The sequence below is a fragment of the Chrysochloris asiatica genome, unplaced genomic scaffold (assembly GCF_000296735.1).
Source record: "Chrysochloris asiatica unplaced genomic scaffold, ChrAsi1.0 scaffold00458, whole genome shotgun sequence".
In the NCBI taxonomy this organism is placed as follows: domain Eukaryota; kingdom Metazoa; phylum Chordata; class Mammalia; order Afrosoricida; family Chrysochloridae; genus Chrysochloris; species Chrysochloris asiatica.
The window spans coordinates 933,386-956,125 of NW_006408976.1; the positions used below are offsets into that span (position 1 = coordinate 933,386).

Sequence of the window (22,740 nt, forward strand, 5' to 3'; positions counted from 1 at the left end):
TGTGAATATTTCTTCAGACGTTTGTTGGCTGCCTGAATGTCTTCCTTAGTGTAGTATCTATTTATGACCTGTGCCCATTTTTAGATTAGGTTGTCTTGTCCTTGTAGAGTTGTTTCAGTTTTCTATAAATTTTAGATATTAGTCCCTTGTCTGATATGTCATTGACAACATTTTTTCCCAGTGTGTGGGCTTCCTTTTTACTCTTTTGGTGAAATCTTTTGATGCACATAAATTTCTAATTTTTAGGAGGTCCCAGTCATCTCTTTTATCTTCTACTGTTTGTGTGTTTTTTGTAATGTTTGATAGTGCATGTATGTTATGTATTAGAGCCCCTAAGTTTGTCCCTAGGTTTTCATTGATGATCTTAATAGTTCTAGGTTTTACAATTAGGTCTTTAATTCATGTTGAGTTTGCTTTTGTATATTGTGTGAGGTGTGGGTTTTGTTTCATTCTTCTGCAAATCCATTTCCAGTTTTGCCAGCACCATTTGATGAAAAGATTACCTTTTCTTCATTTAATGTGTTTTGGCCCTTTGTCAAAGATCAGTTGACTTTGTGTATTTACTTCTGAGTTCTCGATTCTGTTCCATTGATCTATCGATCTTTCATTGTACCAGTACCAGGCTGTTTTGACCACTGTGGCTGTGTAATAAATTTTGATATCAGGGAGTGAGAGGCCTTCAACTTTGTTCTTCTTAAGAAGTACTTTGCTTATCTGAGATCTCTTTCCTTTCCATATAACATAGATATTGTTGATGCTATAAAAAGGCTATTTTTGATCCTAGAAGTTATGTTAACACTGCACACTGGCAAATCCAGATTATTTATAATATCTTTCCAATGGAGGCCACTCAAATTGCTTTATCATTTCTAGCATAAAGGACACACTCAAGATCACACTGTGACCCTTTTGGAAATATTTTTGTAACTTCTGTGCTGTGGGTTGGGCATTATTAACTATTAAGATTCATGACAACTCAGGAAATTAAACCGGAGGCTTTCCTCCTACACAAGTATCAAATTAGGTCTTTCTGAGATAACTGGTTATCAATTTTATGACATCTTCTTGTTTTAAAATGGAGCAAAAACGTTATCAAAACCTTTTACTCAAAAGTGTGATCTCTGTAAATTATCTTTAAAAGTGTGATGATTTGAAGTTTTGCATTACTTTTCTTTCATAACTAAAATAACTAGGTATTTTCCTTCACCTCTATGCTAACTCTACTGAAGTGTTTTGCAAGTAATCCTCTTACCCATTTAGAACATCTCAGTGAGCCAGGGAGATTCCACCAGAAAAGGCATTTGTTTCATTTCATAGGGAAACATGAAGCAGTGACAATCAATTCCCTGTGTGGCTTTAAAGGCGTCTTGTCTTGTCTCACTTGTGAAACAATGGTAGCACTGTCCAGATATTGGAGGATTATTGTGTAAACTCGAGATAATTTTTATAAAGTGCCGAAGTGCTACAGAGGGAACTGGATGGTTTGTTGTTGTTAAGTACAGTCAAGTCAATTCCAACTCATAGTGACCCTGTATAGGGTTTCTGAGACTGTAAATCTTTGTGGGAGCAGAAAGCCTCATTTTTCTCCCGTGTAGTTGGTGGGCTTGAACCACTGACCTTGTGGTTCGTAGTCCAGTGCTGATCCTACAGAGCCATAGCTCTCGTGGATACATGGTGGTGGTGTGCCGAGGAGCCGGTTCCGACTCATAGTGACCCTGTGTAGGGTTTCCAAGGCTGGCTTTACTGGAGCAGAAAGCCTCCTCTTTCTCCAGTGGGGTGGCTTGTAGATTCGAACTGCTGACCTTGTGGTTAGCAGTTCAGCTTGTAATCCATTATGCTACCAGAGCTCCTTGGATAAATGGTCGATGTATACAAATCCTGTGTATTGACAGGTACATAGCAAGCAAGTCTGGTCTTCACTTAATCTTTTTAGATTCTTAACTTCATGTAGTCAAAATGTAGTAGACAGAATTGGAATCCTTCTTCCATTAAGCATAAGCAGAAAATAAAGGAAGACACTAAGGCGACAGGTTGGTGGTGTGAACAAATCTGCGATGTTTTGGCTAAGAAAGCTAGAAACTGAACTGGTTGTGGCATCTGACATTCATAAAGGCTGGACTACTGATTCTTCAAAGGATGAGAATTTCTTTTAACTCAGTTGAATGCAAATGCTGGTGTTTCGGTGTTGAGTATTTTTTAGTAGCTACCATTACTGAATGTAGTTTGTGAGAGCAAGAGGGAGGATAAAGGAAAAGCAGGCATCACAGGCAGAATTGGAAATGAGTTTATACTTTTAATTGTTTCAGTGTTCTGGGTCTATTCCATAATATAAGTAGATATAGTCCTTCCTTCTACTGGCTGTTTATACACTCTTTTTGTTTGTTTGTTTGTTTATACACTCTTAAGATAAGGTTCATGATTTCTGTGTGCAGTATTTCCCAAAAGAGAAGGTGTTTCCAACTTGGGTGTTTCCAGTGGTCGTCTGAAGCTCTCGCTGCGATTTGATCTCAGCAGAGACCAGGGATGAATGCTCAGAGGAGCTACAGAGCAGCTCTATTAAGGATACTGGCATCAAGTCTATGAGTTTTACTTTAGCTTTAGTGAGCTTCATGCTCATCAGAAAGGAAAAAGGCACATAAGTATGAAAACATTTTCTCCTCTTCTTCCTCTGCTCCTACACTGTCCCACGGGAAACCAACCATCTGAGGAAAGAGAATGCTGGGCTTGAGTCGATAGCTTTGAAATACGGTCAAGCCAGTGGAATGGCTCTCAACTGTGAATTGAATATTCTCTTGGGAAGGTTTTTATAACACAAACACACATTGCACAACAGCTGAATCAAAATCTTGTGGGGAGGTGGGCACTGCTTTTTTTTTTAAAGTTCTAAATAAGAACATTTGTACTGTCCCTCATTTTGTCTATGAGTCTAAAGCGAGAATCCTGCTCTAGGAACAGGAAGAGACTCTAGTTGCTGTCCCTTCAGTATGTAGTACCTTGGGGGCTTGGGCACATGCTGAGTGTGAGCAATGAGGCCTGAAGTAACAAAAGACACACATGGGGGTAAAGATCACATAGTTGACTGAGATGGAAACCAAATGTAAAATGGTAAAAGGAAGCAAGAGTTGAGAGGATAAAACAAGCTGAAACTGACTTTAATAAATTTTCTAGAGCCTTCTTTGTGTCCAAGAAAGTCTTTACACTTCCTCCCCACATAGTATACTGTGTAGTATTTGTCATTCTGGAATAAAAATGCCAATGGAGGAGGTGTACATAGAAAACCTACCATTCACATGAGTATAGACAGTATTGTTGTTGTTGTTAAATTGTCAGTTCCGACTCATAGCAACCCTGTATAGGGTTTCTAAGGAGCATCTGGTGAGCTTGAAATACTAACCTTGCAGTTCAAACTGACTTTACAGTCCAGCACATTAGCCCACAGTGCCACACCAGAACTCCATAGACAGTATATGATTATAATATAATAGTCAACTTTGCGAATATGGTACTTGTGAAGTGGAAATTTTAGAACAAACATTGAAAAACAAAATCACAGGAGAAAAGAAGTTAAATTTGAGAGAAAAATGTGAAGGTGACCTACCATCAAGGCCCTCATACTCTGCTGCTCACTGGCTGGCAGCTCGGGCAGGGCCTCACCTGGGTGGCTGCTGCTTTAGAGGTGTGCCCTGAGCTGGCTGTGCCCCACCTCCAAGTCACTAGGCTGAAGCTGCCAGGTGCTCTCCCCAGGGGTTTACCTTGAGATTCATCTCTGGTCTGAGAGCTTGAAGGAGCACATTTAGTAGAAAGCCCTCTAGGCAGTTCTCCACCACCTACAAGGCAGTCTCAGCCAGGCAGGCTACCCTGAGGCATATTGTTGGGTACAAGGGCTTTCTCAGGAAACGGAGAAGATTCACTTCTGAATCTAGGCCTACAGAACAGAGGCCAGGGCTGGTAAAGTCTAGTTTTGGGCGGCCAAGGATCAAGGGCAGGATCCACAGCCTGAAGATGGAGCCTGCGCTCCCCCACCCCCTCCCCACCCCGCCAGCCTGTTCTCTCCACTGTAGTCTGATATGCTCCTGCCATCACCTGCTGGGCTCACTGGCATGGTCCCTAACTCTCTTCTGCCTGGACAAGCCCCACCAAAACCCAAATGCTACACCAGGGTCAAGTCCAACCTAGAGCAAACCTATAGGATAGAGTAGATCTGCCTCAGGGCTTCCAGAGCTGTATGGAATCTTTACTGAGGAATCTTGGCACAATGGTTAAAGCACTAGACTGCAAACACAGAGGTCCATGTAAATCTTTCTATAAAGAAAGGGTTGTTATGAGTCAGAATCAATACAAGAGCAATGATGTTTTTTGTTGGTGGTGTTTTTATTTTTGCAGAAGCAGACTACCACATCTTTCTCCTATGGAGCAGCTAGTGGAGTTGAACCACTAACCTTGTAGTTAGCCATTGAAGGCTTAGAAAACACATAAAAAGATGCAGTGTTCATGATGTTTGTCTAGCCTCTCTGAAGAGAAATTCTATTTGCCTCCATAAAATGGTGTTCAGGTATCTAAGGAAGCACCTCCTTAGTTCTCAATCTGAAAACGGGCAAAGGATAGAAGTAGAACTTATATAAGTTTTAAAAACCATCTAACAATATGGAATCACTTTTCATTTTCTCCCCAGTCGGTACTCACTTTTATGTTGAGGATACTCGGAAAGTTAAACAGAGATAAAAATGTTTAAATGTTATTGGGCAAGGTGTATTAAAATAAAATCAAAAATAGAAATATTAGATATGTACATGACAGCATAAGTGAATGTAATACAGCATTTTCCATTCAAAGCTTAGAGTAGAAAAAGTTAGTAAACAAAACTTCTTGTCATTTTTGCTGCAGGGGTTCTCATTGGAGCCTTGGCCACTTACATTCCTTCATATTTTTTTGCTATGAGTAGAATCACACACATTATACAATTTAAAAGATAGCAGAATCACAAAAATAGCCCAAGATGCAGCAGTTTTACTTTCTAGAGTACATCTAAAATTAATACTTGCTTAATAAAGTATTTTTTAAAATCATTTGAAGCAATAAAGACAATTCTTATGTTTCCTTTTTAAAAGACCTTATAAAGTTATGCAAAGATTTAGAATCCTTCTTCTTTTTTTTTTTTTTCCAGACTGCATTATCAAAAAAGTCTAGGTACAGGGAAATAAACAATCTTTGAATTGAAAGGCTGGACTCCTTGAAACCTTGTTTTTCAGACAGAGCAGATTCTGAGGCAAGCACTGGTATTGTCTCCATCTCCATGGAGGTCTGGCTGAGTCCTGCACCGTCAGCGGGGCTCACACTGCCTTTACAGTCTCACATAGAACTCTTCTATAAAATGAACAGCAGTACTGCTGAGGCTGCCAGTCTCCAAGGGAGGAAAATGATTAACAGTCTCAAATTTCAGGGGGAAGGAAAAAAAAAACAACAACAACAAAACATCGAAATCTGAGAAAGATATTTTTAAGTTGCTGACTTCACCTGGAATATCTAACAAGTTGGACTAGTAATTATTATTACTAATTTCTTTCTTCCTTTTTTTAAAAAAAAATACTAAGCCAAACATAAAAATTACAAAGAGCCACAATGAACATCTGGTTATTTTAACATCTGCTACTACTTGGGATTTGTTGCTGTGGTCTCTGAAACTTTGGGTCACATGCCCAAATGTAAACACAGGGTCAGAATGGGTACATTTTGCGTAGGACAGGTGTTCTCTTCCCAGATGGCTGGATTTAAAGATCGGTCTAGCAGAGCAAGACAGTCAGTGAGTTTGCAGTCCACGCTGCAAACCAAGAGGCCTGAGTCTAGAAGAGAATCCTTTGTTGTGTAGAGGCGTGTTCTTCCTGAGTTCTTAGCCCCTGCTGTCAGAAAGCAGGCATCATGGATGGTCCAAGCACACAATTAACTACTGCAGCCAGTGTTTGTGATTTTTCCTTTTGAAATGAGACAGCCAACACAACCATCCCTGCCCTGGGCACAGATCTATCTCCCTGTGTGCTAAGGCTGCTGCTGATACTGCCCTTCTGTTGCTGTGTAGAAATCATCCAGGACGCTCTGTAAGTAATCAAATGTGGGCCTCTCCTCTGCCTTCTCCTTCCAGCACATCTTCATGATGTCATAAAGCTCATCAGGGCAGTTCTCCATCCGGGGCATCCTATAGCCCTGAGCCAGGGCAGCCATCACATCAGCATTGGTTCTCCCTACGACAAACAAAACACAACAGTTAGAATTCAGGCTGAAACATCAAGCATTGCGCTGTTCTCTCTGTTACCACTTTTAGCAGCCATTAATAACGTAAGCTGTAGAAGCTAAAAGACATTTTTGTAAAGCAACCAAAGATGTAAATTTTAGTATGAAGCAAGTCAGGACAGAAAAAACAGGCAAATGTGGTTGGTAGAAGACAAAGTACATTGCCTTTATTGGTAAAAGATATTAGACTTGACTGATTTTCTGAATTAACCACTCAACCTCAAATTTTAATTCTCTCTGACTTAATTTCTTTTGTCATTTTTCAACATCTACCTGTAATTCATTTACCAAAACATCATTTTAAAAATAAACTTTTTATTGTGATAAATATATAGGTAATAAAGTATTTGCCATATCAATAACCTTTACATGGACTATTCAGTCACACTAAGTATGTTCCTCATATATGGTTCAATGATCACTACTGACCATTCTGAATTTTTCCATTACCCTTAAGAGAAGTTCAGTGCCCCGTTGGCAAAAAATAAAAAATAAAAAAATATTTTCACATATATTATCTCATGCCAGCATTGTTTTAAAGTCAGTTTTTCATTGTAAATTTACTTACAAATGTCAGCATCCTGAACTCAGACCAATTGCTTAGGGATTTACTTGGAAAGAAACAGTGACTCTGGTAATCTGGACTAAACCTGCCTGTGGCGGTATATCATGTGGGACTCACTGTCATTTAAGAGAGAGGTATTAACCCAGGGAAGAAAAATTAGGTCCCAATCATAGTTCTCAAGTGGAGCTACTTTGCTTGCTCAGGATGTCGTTTCAGTCTCAGTACTCGCCAGAGTCAAAGCTCAAATTTGCGTATTCTCTGCATCCCTTGAAGGAACCAGGGTGCTCTTCAGTAGGGAGGATTTTCAAGCGGTCAGCTGTCTCAGGGTAGTTCAGAAGCTGAACCATATGTAGATCTCTGATACTGAGAATAGCTTTGAAAAAGAACAGGATTATTTTAACAATAATATTTTCCTCCATTATTAAAATGCGATAGAGAAATGTGCTCGTTTAGGAGTTGTAGAACTTATTCACATTTGCATGGTTGGTATATTCTGCAGGCATGTACACTCTTCTGGGGAGGAGTTGTATTTCATGTAGAATCTTTTCATGTAGATTATATCTAATATTCTGTGGCATATGGGAGAACTTCACTCTCCATACCCAATTTCCTTTCTATGACTATCTCCTTTCCCTACCATAACATTGTGCATGTTATGCACTGCTGCTGCTGCTGTGTGCCATGGAGTTAGTTCCGACTCAGCGACCCTGTACAGGGTTTCTGAGGCTGTAAATCTTTACGGGAGCCGAAAGCCTCATCTTTCTCCCCCGGAACCGCTGGTAGTTTCGAACTGCTGACCCTGAGGTTCGCAGCCCAATTCATAACCATTACGCTACTAAAGTACAATGAAATGAAATGAAGTGCTACCAGGTCCTATGACTGGTTACAGATCAAACTGTTGTAATCTATAGGATTTTCACAGCTGACTTTTAGAAGGCCGTTGCCAGGTCTTTTCTCACAACACCACCGTAGTCTAGAAGCTCTGCTGACACATGTTCAGCATTACAGCAACACTCATGTTTCCCTGACAAACAGCGAGTGGCTGCACATGAAATACACTGGCTGTATATCAAACCTGGGTCTCTAGAGTGGAAGGCAATAATTTTACTACGGAACCACCAAAGCCCTCTTCTAAAACACAGGTAAGCTTTAGGGCTTTGTTTTTTGGTTTTTCGTCTACTACTTCTTTTAGATGTGACATAGAAACTTCTTTTGAACTTATTCTCTAATCATTTTTTTTCAATTGTAGGCCATGCCCCAACTTGAGATCAATGCCTTTATTTTTATTTTTCAGGTGCTACCAGTATTTTGGAAGGAGCTCTGGTAGCGTAGTGGTTGCGAATCGGGCTGCGAACCTAAAGGTCAGCGGTTCGAAACTACCAGCCGCTCCGCGGGAGAAAGATGAGGCTTTCTACTCCCGTAAGGATTTACACCCTCGGAAACCCTGTACAGGGTCGCTATGGGTCGTAACCGACTCGATGGCACTTAACAACAACAACAACACCAGTATTTTGGAGTCCTGGTGTGGTGCTGTGGGTTAATGCACCAGGCTGCAAAGCCGTTTGAACTGCAAGGTCGGCAGTTCAAGCTCACCAGCTGCTCCTCAGAAACCCTGTACAGGGTCGCTATGGGTTGAAACCGACTTGCCGACACTTCACAACAACAACAACCAGTATTTTAAATTCCTGGTGTGGCACTGTGGGCTAATGCATCAGACCACAGTCATTTGAACTGCAAGGCTGGTAGTTCAAGCTCACCAGCTGTTCCTTGAAAACCCTATACAGAGTTGCTATGGGTCGGAATCGACTTGATGGCACTTAACAACAACAACCAGTATTTTGGAGTCCTGGTGTGGCTTTGTGGGTTAATGCACTGGATTGCAAAGTCAGTTTAAACCACAAAGTTGGTGGTTCAAGCTCACCAGCCATGCCTCGGAAACCCTATACAAGGTCGCTATGGGTGAGAACCACCTTGACGGCACTTAACAACAACCAGTATTTTGGTGTGGCACTGTAGGATAATGTGCTGGACTGCAAGGTCAGTCTAAGCTGCAAGGTTGGAGGTTCAAATCCACCAGCTGTTCCTTGGAAACCCTATGCAGAGTCACTATGAGTCAGAACTGGCTTGATGGCACTTAACAACAACAACAACAGCCACCAGTATTTTAGTAGCAACAATTGTGAGGTTTGCGTACGACTTGGCAGTGTTTCATTCTGTGTGCATAGTGTCACTATGAGTGGGTACTGACTCAATGGCACCTAACAACAACCACAAACTAGTATTTAAAAAATAAATTATAACAGAATAAAACAAAGTCACAATGTACTGCATGCACATCATAAAAGTATTTTTGTTGTTTTGACTGGGTATTCCTTTACTACATACCAAAAACAAACCAGTTGCTATCTAGTTGATTCAAACTCCTGGGGACATGTGTGCCCAAGTACAACAATGCTCCATAGTTTTGTTTTGTTTTTTAGCAAGGAGCTGTAGTCAGCTCGGTTCTTTAGATTTGATTTATTTTTATATTCTTTTCTGAGTGCTGGTGGTGCAGTAGGATAAGCATTGGACTGCTTACTACAAGGTTGGCAGTTCAAATCCACCAGCTGCTCTGAAGGAGAAAGATGAGGCCATTTGCACCCATAAAGTTTACAGTGTTGTTGTTGTGTTGTTGTGAAATGCTGGCGAGTTGGTTCTGATCCATAGTGACCCTGTATAGGGTTTCCGAGGAGCAGCTCATGAGCTTGAACTTCCAACCTTGCAGTTCACATGGCTTTGCAGTCTGGTGCATTAACCCACAGAGCCATACCAGGACTCCGCCTTAGAAACCCTAGATAAGGTCACTGTAAATTGGAATTAACTCAATGGCAGTAGGGTTTCTTATTTATTTATTTTTCCCATATGTTCTACCATGTGAGGCAATACATAAAGACCTTTTGTAGTAAGACAAATCTAGCTTTACTGGTAATTTGATTAAGTCATTGAAACTCTAAGACTGTTTCCTCATCTGTCACATGGTAAAAATAGTACCTGCTTTGCTGGATTTTAGTACTTCCTGTAAAAACAAAGAGGGGTATGTATAAAGTTGTGCAGGAGTAGAAAGAAAGTAGTGAATGAATCAGAGAGCAAAGCTACATTACATTTTATGTAAACAGATACATAGTTTTAGCCTGAGAAGCTGACTTCACCCAGAAATTATAAGCAGATAATAGTGTAGTGGTTACGAATCGGGCTGCGAACCTTAAGGTCAGCAGTTCGAAACTACCAGCCACTCCGCGGGAGAAAGATGAGGCTTTCTACTCCCGTAAAGATTTACACCCTCGGAAACCCTGTACAGGGTCGCTATGGGTCGGACCCGACTCGACGGCACTTAACAACAACAACAACATTGTCATTAAAAAGAATGTTGTTAGATAATCTCAGAAAGAAAATGATTTGTTCTATCAAGTATATAAGTAGGATTTTGGAAATTAGTCAATGATTCTAATTTTTTATTTATTCTTCTCAAGTAGATCTACATGGCTACTTCTGGCTTTTAACTATGTTTGCTTCTATTCCCTATGCATTCCTCTCAGGAATCACTATGCATGGCTTGGCAATCGTTTTCACTTTGGTAAACGAATCCTTGTTCTTTTAGCTTTTAGGTTACATTGAAACAGTTTAAGATTTGCAAAGAATTTTTAGAACTAGAACATAGCAATAGGATATATTTTATATATCATGCTTTAATGAGTTTATCTGCAGGTTTCTAAAGAATCTTTTTAAAAAGCTTATTTCTGGATTACCTGTCTGCATCTCTGTTTATAAAATCTTTGTTGGGTGGTAAACTGGGGATTTAAACAATTTGTTATGTAACTTGTACAAATCAATGGAAAAAATCTTTTTTGTTTTAAAAAGTTTATTGTGGTAAATCTTCCTATTACTGGTAATATACCATTATATTCCTCTCTGGAATTGGGTGTAAAAATACAAATACAGTTAAACTTTTAGTCAGAAAGTAATAAACATCATCAACAACAAAAAATTTTAAGTGTTGTAAGAATATAGCAAAACATACCAATTCAACTCAGTACAGTTTTGTGATTCTTTTGTTTTATATGGAGAATGGGTCTCTGTGTATTTCTTACTATGGGTCATGATCAGTAAAGTTTGAGATGCTGTGCTAAACTTTCTTCTTTTAAGGATAGGTCGAATAAAGGTACTATAGGGTCCTTCTGGATTTAATCCCTACAGTGGTATAATTCCTTTTGTCTTTGGTTTTAAAATGGTAAGATCCAGACAAACGTTATAATCTCTTGAAAGCTGTTTACATGAGTAACTAATTTTACTCAAGTCTACTTCAGAAACACGGTCTTCAAATATTTGTGAAATTGGAAGACTTCATTTGATTCTCGTTACTTGAAACAAAGTGACAGATTTACTTATCACTTTATTTTGGATTTTGGGCTCAATAACATGATGTGGCTTCAGCATAGCTTTAGTTTTTATTAACTGGCAAAGCTAGCTCACTTGGACACAATACAAAAGGAATATCTATGGTTATTTCTGAATGGAAAGTGAAGCATTGGGATCCCAATGGGAAGACTAATATCTGGGATGATATGAACAGCAACTGGACATGCACACTTGGTTTGGAATATGTTTCATCTCTTTCCTAGAGATTTCTCAGTTTCACAAAAAGTCAGAATATGTCCACAGAAAAGACATTTTTCTACTGTTACTCTGTCTCACTGCTTCTTCATTCTTGAATGTCTGTCTGACTCTGAAGAATACTCTCAATGACACAGATAAAGGACAAACATACTCCATCCTATCTAGGGAGCATGGCTTAGTTAGAAGTTAGAAGAAGTTAGAAGCAGGAATCTGAAGTCTCTCTCATGTGTGTGTGTTTGTGTGTGTGCGTGCGTGCATGCAGGCGTGCAGGTAAACCAACAAACAAAATAAAGTAATTATATGACAAGTCTTATGGGAGAGAGAATGAGAAGGGAGAGACCTCAGCCAGGCCTTGAAAATCATATCTGATACCTGGGTAATTGGTCTGTTACTTGGTTAAAGAAATCAAACATCCACTGGCTAGTGAACTCAAAAGACAAACAATTTTATATTCCACTATGCATCCCTTCAATAAGCACTTTTTTTAGTACTTAATATAGGCTACCAGCTTGCATGAGCTCTGAGAATACAAGAATGACTAAGTCAGTATCATGGTCTCACAAGGTGCAAAGCTTAATGAAGAAGATACACAGTCTCAGAAGAGGAATGGGGGAAGGTCACCACGAGAGAGGGTAGGAATTGTTGTGAAAAGGTAGAAACTCTACACAACTTTATACAAACTTCTGTTTCAAAACCAACTAAACAAGTATTACAAAGTCACCATTATCTGTCTGTTTCCTTTGCCATCAGATGCGTTTCTTGAAGGGAGTAACTGCAATGAATTCATTCTGCCATCTTGAATACAAAGACAGGGGCAGACACATTCAGAACATTGCCATTGTTCAGTGCTGTTGAGTTGGTTCCCACCCATAGTGACCCTGTAGAGGGTTTCTAAGGAGCGACTGGTGAGCTTGAACTACCAGCCTTTCCGTTCAAACTGACTTTGCAGTCTAGCACATTAACCCACAATGCCACACCAGGACTTCTTCAGAATGTTAGGGTGATTGAATTAGTTTGTGAAGAAAAGAAAATTTAAAATATGCATTTAATAAAGTAAGGCACAGAGAAATGTATAAGCATATTTTAGAACAGTTCCTCCTAAAAACAAATAATATCAAATTCTACAACAAAATGCTTATTCTTATCTGTTGAAAAGATGGGATTATTTTTATGCCTTCTTTTTTTTTTTTTTTTAAGTTTTTATTGTGAACTGAGTGATATTTTACATGGGAGAGCATCAGCTTTACACCATAATTTCATTACAATGATTAGCTTCCTCCGTGCATCATCATTCAACAGTATTTGCTTCCATTCCCTCTGTTGTTTTTTTTTGGTGGGGGAGAGGAGGTATGCACACAAAAACACTCAGGAATATATAATAATTTAAACAACCAAAGGGCACATTCTGCAAGCCTGCCTCCTGGCCGCCAGCACCCAATTCCTCTCTTTCTATGAGTTCAGAGTCCTCAGCTGCTCCCTCTCTCCATGTCCTCATCTCTACCTCCATCTCTAGAGTTGCTGCTTCTCTCCATATTCCTCTCATGCTCATCTCCCTGGATGTTCCTAGGGTCCTCTATTCCTGGAATGTACGACTAACTACTCCCCCCTTTATGTTACAAATCTTCTACCTTTACAGTTGTGACAGTTGCCAATTAGTCATGATAACAATTACTCACTATTGAATCATAGGAATTTTATCCCCATCTCCTTTCACCAGACCCATCTAGACAAGATGAAAACTATTCAGTGGGTATTCTACCTTCCCCTGCACATTGTGAAACTAAACTCCCTACTGAAAACTAGTAAGCCAGTCACTTCTTGCCTTTATCGCCCCCTCATTTTAGGTAGCCGATGTCTAAGTTGCCCGTCCCTAGCTACCCTGTATACAGAGGGGATAGGATTAATACTTGATGTGAAGACTCCTTCCCTCTCAGTTGGTATTTTGAGCTACTACATCTGTATGTATAGTCAAGTTCTTTTTATGCCTTCCTTGCAATTCAACTTTTTTCTCATATATGCCACTTGAATGGAAATGGATAAACGGTACCTGGGTAGGGAATTTTCCCGTAAGTAACAATTTCATACAGCAGAATTCCAAAGGACCACACATCAGACTTAATAGTGAAACATCCAAAGTTAATGGCTTCTGGGGCTGTCCACTTAATAGGGAACTTAGCACCTAAAGAAGAAGATAAAGGATTTTAATTTGGCATTTGAGCTTAAACAAATAGTCATGCATGTGTAACCCTCACACGTTTCTTCAAAAAGAAAAAAAAAAACAAAAACCCACAAAAACCTTATTTATTTTGAATATACAACATAACATATACATATAATACAAAATAGAAATGGTATAAAACATTATACTAAAAATATCTGCCTCCTTCTTTTGTTTCCCTTTTGGTTGATACCCTCTTATGAAGCAAAGCTTCTTGGGTCTCCTCCCAAAGATATAACTAGGCAGTTTTAAGCACAAAAGATTATGAAGTTGAACATAAAGAAATTCATTCTCAGTTTGTTCATTTTCCCTTGAATGCCAGAAAATACATACACCTTAGCATTCATAGTTTCTTTAATTAACACATACAATGTTGCTATGGAATAGAAGTCATTATGAGTTGGAATTGGCTCAACAGAATTGGGTTTTATACATCTGTGGATAAATACCTTTAAGTCTATACAATTAAAAATCACAGATGCTATTTCAGATTTTGGAAAATAATGTCCCATTCTTTCATTTGGTAGGAAGAAACAGAATTAAACTTTTAGTTATTGGGTGGAATGATGATCTACCTAGAATGAGTTACTGGTGACATCAGGCTTCTGGTGTGGTGCTGGTAAGGCTGAGGGCCATTTAGCTCTCAGCACGACACCACACATCTCTCGTGAAAATACTCGTGGTAAGCTTCTACCAGCTGTCCATGAGTTAACATCAACTCGTATCCATACTGTGTGTCAAGAGAGTTTTCAGTGACTGGTTTTCCAGAAGTAGGTCACCAAGCCTTTCTTCTCAAGTGTCTTTGAACCTCCAAACTTTCAGTAAGCAGCTGACTACATTAACCACTTGCACCACCACCCAGGGACTCCTGGTGAGTACTTTAGACCCACTAAATTCAGCAGAACTACTCAATCATGTCTTCATAAGTTCAAATTGACTTGACAGCAACTAACAACAGTCACTGATGAGCATTTCTAAGAGACAGTTTAGTAAATTTCAGCTCATGTACTTTAGGGCTAGAATTCCAATTTGAACCCTGGTTCTACCACTTACTGTAACTTTGGAAAGCTACATAATCTCTCAGTTTCCTCATCTATAAATGTGAATAACAATAATAATAATTGTCACACAGTGGCACTGTAAAGGTAAATAAGCTAATGTATGAAGAGCATTTAGAATTATGTCAATGTCCAATACATTGTAACTATTTTATGTAATTCCATCTTTTCCTTCACTCATCCTCCTCCATCTGCCTTTCTGAAGTGATCATTTAAGTTCATAGATACTGGTAGAGCTATCAAAGCCACTCAAGAAAAAAAGTAAAATAAAATAAAAAAACTGCTTAAGAGGACACAGGCTTGAGGAGGGGGGAAAAAAATCAACTTTAAACATGATAAAAGCAGAGAAATTCTCAACAAATTGAAACAACATTAAATTTGTCACCTCTCTAAATTGTGCAAACATTTTCCAGAAGGCACCAGAAATAACCCGTGTGACAGTTTAATGAAAACTATTCCTTGCTTAGCAATCACCAGGAATGTCACGAAAGCATTTGGTTCTTTCAGATCCTAACCACAGCAGAAACCTGGGCCACTGAGCCCTCTGGAAGTCCAATGGGGCAGTTATACCCTGTCTTATACAGTGGGTCATATGAGTCAGAATTTACCAACGGCAGTGGGGATTTGTTGTTTGTGTTTTTCGGGTTTAAGCTTTATAAAAGCATCATGTAGTGTTAATCAAGAGGATAATTAAAGAAAATTGATTATAACAGCATGATAAACCAATCATTAATTTTTAATAATATGCAAAGTAAATTGTAGTATGATGAACATTGAAATTGCTTTGTTAGAAACACAACATGCCAAGCTAAACAACAAAAAGCAAACCACTGCTACGAGAGCCTACCTTCCCGCGCAGTGTACTCATTGTCCTCAATGACACGGGCAAGGCCAAAGTCAGCGATTTTGCACATCAGAGACTCCGACACAAGGACGTTGGCAGCTCGTAGGTCTCGGTGGATATAACTCTTCCTCTCGATGTACGCCATTCCTTCTGCAATCTGAACAGAGAAAAAGGTTTTCACTCTCATTCCCAAGTTTAGGCTCTTGGATAGTGCCAGCCAGCACACACTAAACACCAGTACTTGAAATCCTTTTGTTTCTGCGAGTAAATAAATTACAAGCACTGTTTGGAGTCCTTTTTAAAACAACGATTCTAATTCTCCAACAATGGTCATTCTTTTTCTCAATAGCAGCATTTCTCAACATTTCTAAAGTGTAGAGAATCTTTTTAAAACATTACTAAGTTCTCACGTGTGGACAGATAGATGTCATTCCCCCCACGGAAAAAGTGATATTCTAACACAAATCATTTATTGGGGTGTCCAGTAACATCACCTGTCAGCTTACAAACAGATCATGGGAACAATTTTCCATGCTTTCTACACAATCCCTCCAGGAAGATCTGAGAGGTTCGGTCTGACCATAGAAGACAGCAGCAGAAGAGAATCAGAGATTCAAAGAGTAAAACAGGAGAGATGAAAATCTGGTGCTTAATAAAAATGTGCCATCGTTCTAAAATTAGGTTTAAAAAAATAATTACCAAATTATATAGTGAAGGATTTTAAAACAAACAAACAAAAAGAAAACTAAGCAGTGTCATTATGAGCAGCTAAAGGGAAAATTGTAGTTAGGATTATGCCATACAGGAATGTGCTAGATTGGAACTTGAATTCTAGGGGCTCAGCTCAGAGGGCCTTCAGCATGTGTACTGCCTCCTTCACCTGCAATGCTGTTGTTGTTAAGTGCCATTGAGTCAGTTCTGACTCATAGAGACCCTGTGCAGGGTTTCCAAGGAGCGGCTGGTGAGCTTGAACCACCGACCTTGCAGTTCAAACTGACCTTGTAGTTGAAGACTGGTCCTACAGCACCACACCAATCACCTCCCTGCTCCCACTCAATTCAAGCCCTCCACTGGCCGGGGTATGTGGCTCCAGGAGAAATTTTATTAGCTGCCATGGAGTTGGACTCTGACTCATGCTGACCTAAAGCACAATGGAAGGTTGTGATCCAAAGGGTTTACGTCATCTGGTTTCCTGAAGGAGATCATCAGGACTTTCATACACAGCCACCACCTGTCTGTCAGAGGATGCTTTTATTCTGAACAGATTTCAGTAGAGCGTTCAGACTAAGTGAAAGATGAGCTCATTGTTACTGGAAATTCAGGCCCTTCTCTCAGCCTGAAGTGCTCTTCCTTCTATCCCAGTCAATTGTTTCTGCCCAGGAGCCTTCCCTGAAACTTCTCTAGAATTCTTCTTTACTGGCCAGCAACATCCAATTTGTGCAAAAATCATTTGCATCTACTGATAATAACTTCACGATTATCTTTATATAGATGTATTGTTGGTATGATAACCAGACTATAAACACCTCCAGATGCAAAGTCATGTCTCATTGCTTTTCTGGTCTTACTTGTTTCTATTGGAACCTTCACTCATGTGACCCCACCTCTTCTCAAGCCAAAGACAATTCTTTGGAAAACATGCTAGGTTTTCTATATTACCAGAACACTCTGCTTCATCAATTTGGTAGACACAAATTTTACATTGAAGTCCTGGTGCAGTGTTGCTGTGGGTTAATGCCCTCAAAGTTGGTTTGAACCACAAGTCAGTGGTTCAAGAACAAGTGGTTCAAGTTTACCAACCACTCCTCAACTGACTTGATGGCACTTAACAACTGCAACAACATTTTTACAGCCACATGTCCTGTGTGCTATGTCAGTCTCAATGTCCAGTTAGTCCAGCATTTCACTCTGACGGGGCAATACACTACCAATGTCCCAGCTCTTAGCACAGGAGGCAGCAAGTTAGACACCAGGCTCAGAACAAAGGACTCTGTCCTCCCAGGAATTTCAGAACTGAGCAGAGTGTCAGCTGACAAGGACAGCAGAACTGATCTGGAGAGCATGAATAAGTCCACCTGCCTCTTCTCCTAGCACTCACAAGTCGCACAACCTTTAACTGATTCTAGAACGTGTATAAAGCAGTCTCTCCAGCAAGTCAGCAAATGGTTGGCACTCCCAAGGACATGAGAGGCAGGGTACCTCTGAAGTGTGTGGTGTTCTTGAGGAAAACTGCAGCCACACACCAGGAGTAGGAAGTAACTAGAGAAGGTCATTATATAGTGGGCGGCACTGTGATGGTGGAAGACAGGTGTCGATAATGCTGACAGAGGCTGGGAGGCAAGAGTGGACCCTTCCCTGTGCTTCCTGTGCTCTGCCAGGGCCTCAAATTCAACAAGATTCACAAGAACGAGCCCTTGACACAGAGAAAATTTGGGAGTGAAAATCAGGCTGCGGTTGTGTAAAACAATGGAAAGATAGAAAATTATAATACAATGGATCTTAAAGTTTGGGCCTCCAGGGATGGGGCAGCAATGCTTGCTCAGATGGAACAATGGATTCCTAAAGCCAACAGTTAATGGAAACCATGGTGCATGGACTACCAGCACCCCATTCAGGTTCCTTTTCCCACTACTCCATGCTAGTTCTACCATTTCTAAAGCTTGAGTACCAGGTATAAATTAACCAGCTGCTGCTGAGTTGATTCCAACTCACAGAGACCCCATGAGTGTCAGAGTAGAAGTGTGTTCCACAGGGTTTACTGGACTGATTGTTCAGAAGTAAAATGCCAGACTTTTCTTCGGAGGTGCTTTTAGGTAGACTGAATCTCTAGCCTTTGAGTTATCACCATGCAGCCCTACTGGATCCTCTCCTGGGGCTGCTGGTTGTTCCCCATGGGTGAGCACTCGTTGCACTAACTTCAATGACATGGGACCAAATGTCATTTATTCAGAACTGCTTGAGATGGTCTGCTGATGAAGAAAAGCTTTCTGGAAACTTGGTAAGAGTTTTAGCTGCTCCGTGGGAGAAAGATAAGGCTTTCAAGCACCTATAGAGATTTACAGCCTCGGAAACCCTGTACAGGGTTGCTATGAGTCGGAACCGACTCCACGGCACATCACAACAACAAGCCAACTTGTGCATTTACATCCAGCTGAATGCATTTTTAAATGATTCACTGAAATACTAGCAGATTTGCATCAAGCTGTTTATCTTGGCTTTCTTGTCCACGCCAGCATGCTTTAAGGAGCTCAGATTCCAAACAATAATAATTGTATTAACGAAGACTAAGATGTAAAAAAAAATGGCATTAGCCAAGTTGAAAAAAATAATAGGTATGGGAGCAAATGGAAAGGTTTAGATATGACTTGCTTGTTTTGTTTTAAGTGCTGTCGAATCGGTTCTGAACCATAGCGACCCTACATAGGGTTTCTGAGGAATGACTGGTGACCTTGAAATTCAAACTGACTTTGCAGTCCAGTACATTAACCCACAATACCATAACAGGACTTGCTTCTTGTTGTTGTTGAGTGCTGTCGAGTGTTGTTGTTAAGTGCCATAGTGAATCTGTACAGGGTTTCCAAGGAGCCGCTGGTGAACTTGAACTCCCGACCTTGCAGTTCAAACAGTTTTACAGTCTGGAGCACTAACCCACAGTGCCACACTGGGACTCCATAAGGCTTGCTTGGTGGTGGTAGTTATGTGCCATGGAGTCAGTTCCGACCCATAGAGACCCTGTACAGGGTTTCCGAGGCTGTGAATCTTTTCGGGAGCAGAAAGCCTCATCTTTCTCCCATGGAACAGCTGGTAGTTTCGAACTGCTGACCTTAAAGTTCACAGCCCGATTTGTAACCACTATGCTACCAGAGCTCCTTAGAAGATGATAAAAGATCAAAACAATCCTTTTATATAAAAATAGTTTACTCTTATTACTATTTCACTGGTCTGCAGGTATAATTCATTCTTGGTTTCTTTTTAAAAATCTCTTAATTTTTCTTTCTGTCTTTTGTGTGTGTGTGTGTGTGTGTGTGTGTGTGTGTGTGGAGGGTGGGGGTGGTTGTTGTATTTACTTTGGCTAGAATGAATCCTGTTGTTTCATAATAGCAGGAAGAAATCAGAGACTATTTTGGCAGTGGCTTGAAGGATCAGCTTTCCTCCATGGAATACTCTCCTTCTCTCCAAGGAGCAGTTGGTGAAGCTATTGGCAGCACTTAGGTAAGAGCTGCCATGGAAATACATCAAAGCAGCCTTGGTGTCCTGTCAGCCCTGCATTTTCCTTGCTCCATTAGCTGCAAGGCTGCCTCCTAACGGAGTCACATCAGGGGCAAATCTGGTAAGGAAAGCATCAGTTTGATTCAGAGACTGTTATATTGTTTTGTGTTTGAAGATATTGTATCCTGATGCCAATAATGATAATAACAGATAATGATAATACAATGATAACAACACATAATAATAAAAACTGCTACTTCCCACTCTCTACTAATTAAACATATATTATATATGTGCCAGATACTATTTTTCATTCTTTATACTTAGTTCACGTTTCATCTTAATAACAAATATATTAAGTAGGTTTTATTTCCATTGTACTGATGCAAATGAGGCTGAGGAGAGGTGAAATAACCTGCTGACAGTGATATGTGAAGGAGAAAGCCCATATGAAACCCAGAGGTGTCTGAGCAAAGTCACCCATTGCACTTGATAAAATTAACAAGAATCATTCAGTATAGGATAGTGATTCTGGGAGCCTAAACTTTCCTCAAGAGATTACTTTTTACTTGTTGCTGATGTCAGCTGCCATCAAGTAGGCCTGTGACTGCTAGCAACCCCAAGAACAATGGAATCATATTGTTGTGTGATACATAAGGTTTTCATTGGCTGTTTTTTTTTTCAGAAGAAGATCGCCAGGCCTTTCTTCCCAGTCTTTCTTAGTCTAGAAGCTCCAATGAAGCCTATTCAGCAACACTCAAGCCTCCACTGACAGATGGATAGTGGTTAGGCATGAAGTACTTTGGCCTGGAATCAAACCCAGGGCTCCCTCATGAAAGGTGAGAGCTCTTCCCCAGAGCCCCTTTGCACTTCTTAACTTGTTGTTGTTAAGTGCCGTCAAGTCAGTTCCAACTCATAGCGATCCTCTATAGGGTTTCCAAGGAGCGGCTGGTGAGTTTGAACCACTGACCTTGCAGTACAAACCAACCTTGGAGTCTAGTGCTTATCCTACATTGCCACACTAGGATTCCCATTTTAGAAGAGAGAAAAAAATTTTGACGTTTACTCCCAGGATTCATTGTCATTAAGTCAAAACTTCACCCTTCAGAAAGTTTAGACTTAAATGCCAAACAATAGTACAACTAGAACAGAGTTCTCAGCCTTTAAAAAAAAAAAAAAAACAACTGTCCCCATGATGAGAAAATACAATTAAAATTTATTTAAATTATTTATCCTTAACAAGGAATCTTGGTGTGGTGTCACAGGATGAACAAAGGTCAGCATTTCAAACCTACTAGCCACTCCTCAGAAATCCTATAGAATGGCACCATACATTAAGAACTGGACTGCGAACCAGAAGGTCCCTGCTCTGAGACTGCCATCTGCTCCCCTCAGGAGAAAGATGAGGCTTTCTGCTTCCCCCGAAACTGAAAGCCTCACAAGCCCTATACAGGGTCTCTGAATTGGAACAACATGAGCCTCAAGGGTAGTTGACAACAAGCTTTTTTCATCCTTCCTCCCAAGAACAAATTACACTCCCTTGATGGCATTCTTGCCCCATTGAGAATGTGAGAATGAATGGTTTAGAGTTGTTAAATGGAACAAAAAGGTTTAGGAACAATTTGTCTAATGCTTGACAAGAGGGAAATTAAAAGGATGTTGAATTATTCACATCTGAGATAAGGCAATCCTCTATCGGAGAAAAGCATCTATGCTAAAATTAAGCAGAAAATGGTCTCTCATCTAAAGAACTCTATACCTAAGCCCAAACCCACGACCATTGAATGGATTTACACTCATAGCAACTCCGTATAGGATTCCTGAGGTTGTAAAGGAAGAAGGAGAGGTAGCCTATTTCTGAATGTTTAGCTACGGAAAACTTTATAAATAACAGCGCAACATTGTCAGATGTAGTGTTGGAAGATGAAAACAGTACGAATAGCACCAGAGTATTGTCAGCTATAGTGCCAGAAGATGAGCCCCTCAGGTGGATGACACTCAAAATAAAACTGGGGAAGAGCTGCCTCCTCAAAGAAGAGTTGACTGTGATAACACAAATGCAGTAAAGCTTCCAAGACCAGAATTTGCTGATGGTACATAACTCAAAATGAGGAGAAACAGCCACAAACATCTATTGGAAGTCCAATGTAATGTACAAAGTATGAATCTAGGAAAATTGGAAGTTGTAAAAAATGAAGTGAATGCAAAAAGGTGGATTTTATCATTAAGTACCGTCGAGTTGGTTCCGACTCATAGCAACCCTAAATAGGGTTTCTGAGGAGCTGCTGGTAAGTTTGAACTGACGGCCTTGTGGTTCAAACTGACTTCGCAGTCCTGTGCTTATCCTACAGCATGACACCAGGACTCCATATCCAGGGCAATAGTGAGCTGAAATGGACTGATGCTGGCCATTTTGTACCTATGATTTACTACGCTGGGAATGACAAATTGAATAAGAATAGCATCACAGACTAAGGAAAAGAACCCATACTAAAGTGGGGGTGGGGGGGTGATTCTTTGTTGATTGTTGGGATGTTGGGGGTGGGTGAGGGGAGGGAGGGGAAGGTGGAGCACATGGCAGGGAATAGACACAGGATAGTTTGGGTGCTGGGGAGGGGGGGAATATACAAGTAGGGAGAGGGGAATGGAAGAACAAAGCACATGGGAGAACAATCAGACAGGTCTCAATGGGCTAAGTGGGACAGAGGTAAATAATGATATATGCACAACCTTGGAACAACAGGGCTCTGGGATACAGAGATTGAGACATGGCTGGAATAGGGAAAGGGGTGGGAATAATGTTAAGATGCTTGGCTGTCTTTTAAATCTTGGTTTTCCTTGCATTATATTATAAAATAGACACTGGAGGGGGAGAGAAAGGAATAGCCAAAAGCATCACCATAGAAAG

The 22,740-nt window shown here is 40.2% G+C and overlaps 1 protein-coding gene across 3 annotated transcripts in view; it reads right to left on the reverse strand.

Annotated features, from left to right (window-relative positions):
* Window positions 1-5,863: 5,863 nt before the first annotated feature.
* The window catches only part of LYN (v-yes-1 Yamaguchi sarcoma viral related oncogene homolog), a 188,353-nt gene continuing 171,476 nt past the window's right edge, over window positions 5,864-22,740 (reverse strand). For all 3 annotated transcript variants that reach the window (XM_006877293.1, XM_006877291.1, XM_006877292.1), the window contains 3 exons: window positions 15,627-15,780; window positions 13,551-13,682; window positions 5,864-6,236 (listed from right to left, as the gene is read on the reverse strand). In XM_006877293.1, coding sequence (XP_006877355.1) covers window positions 6,034-6,236; window positions 13,551-13,682; window positions 15,627-15,780 — 489 coding nt within the window. In that variant the 3' untranslated portion in view covers window positions 5,864-6,033. The remainder of the gene's footprint in view (window positions 6,237-13,550; window positions 13,683-15,626; window positions 15,781-22,740) is intronic.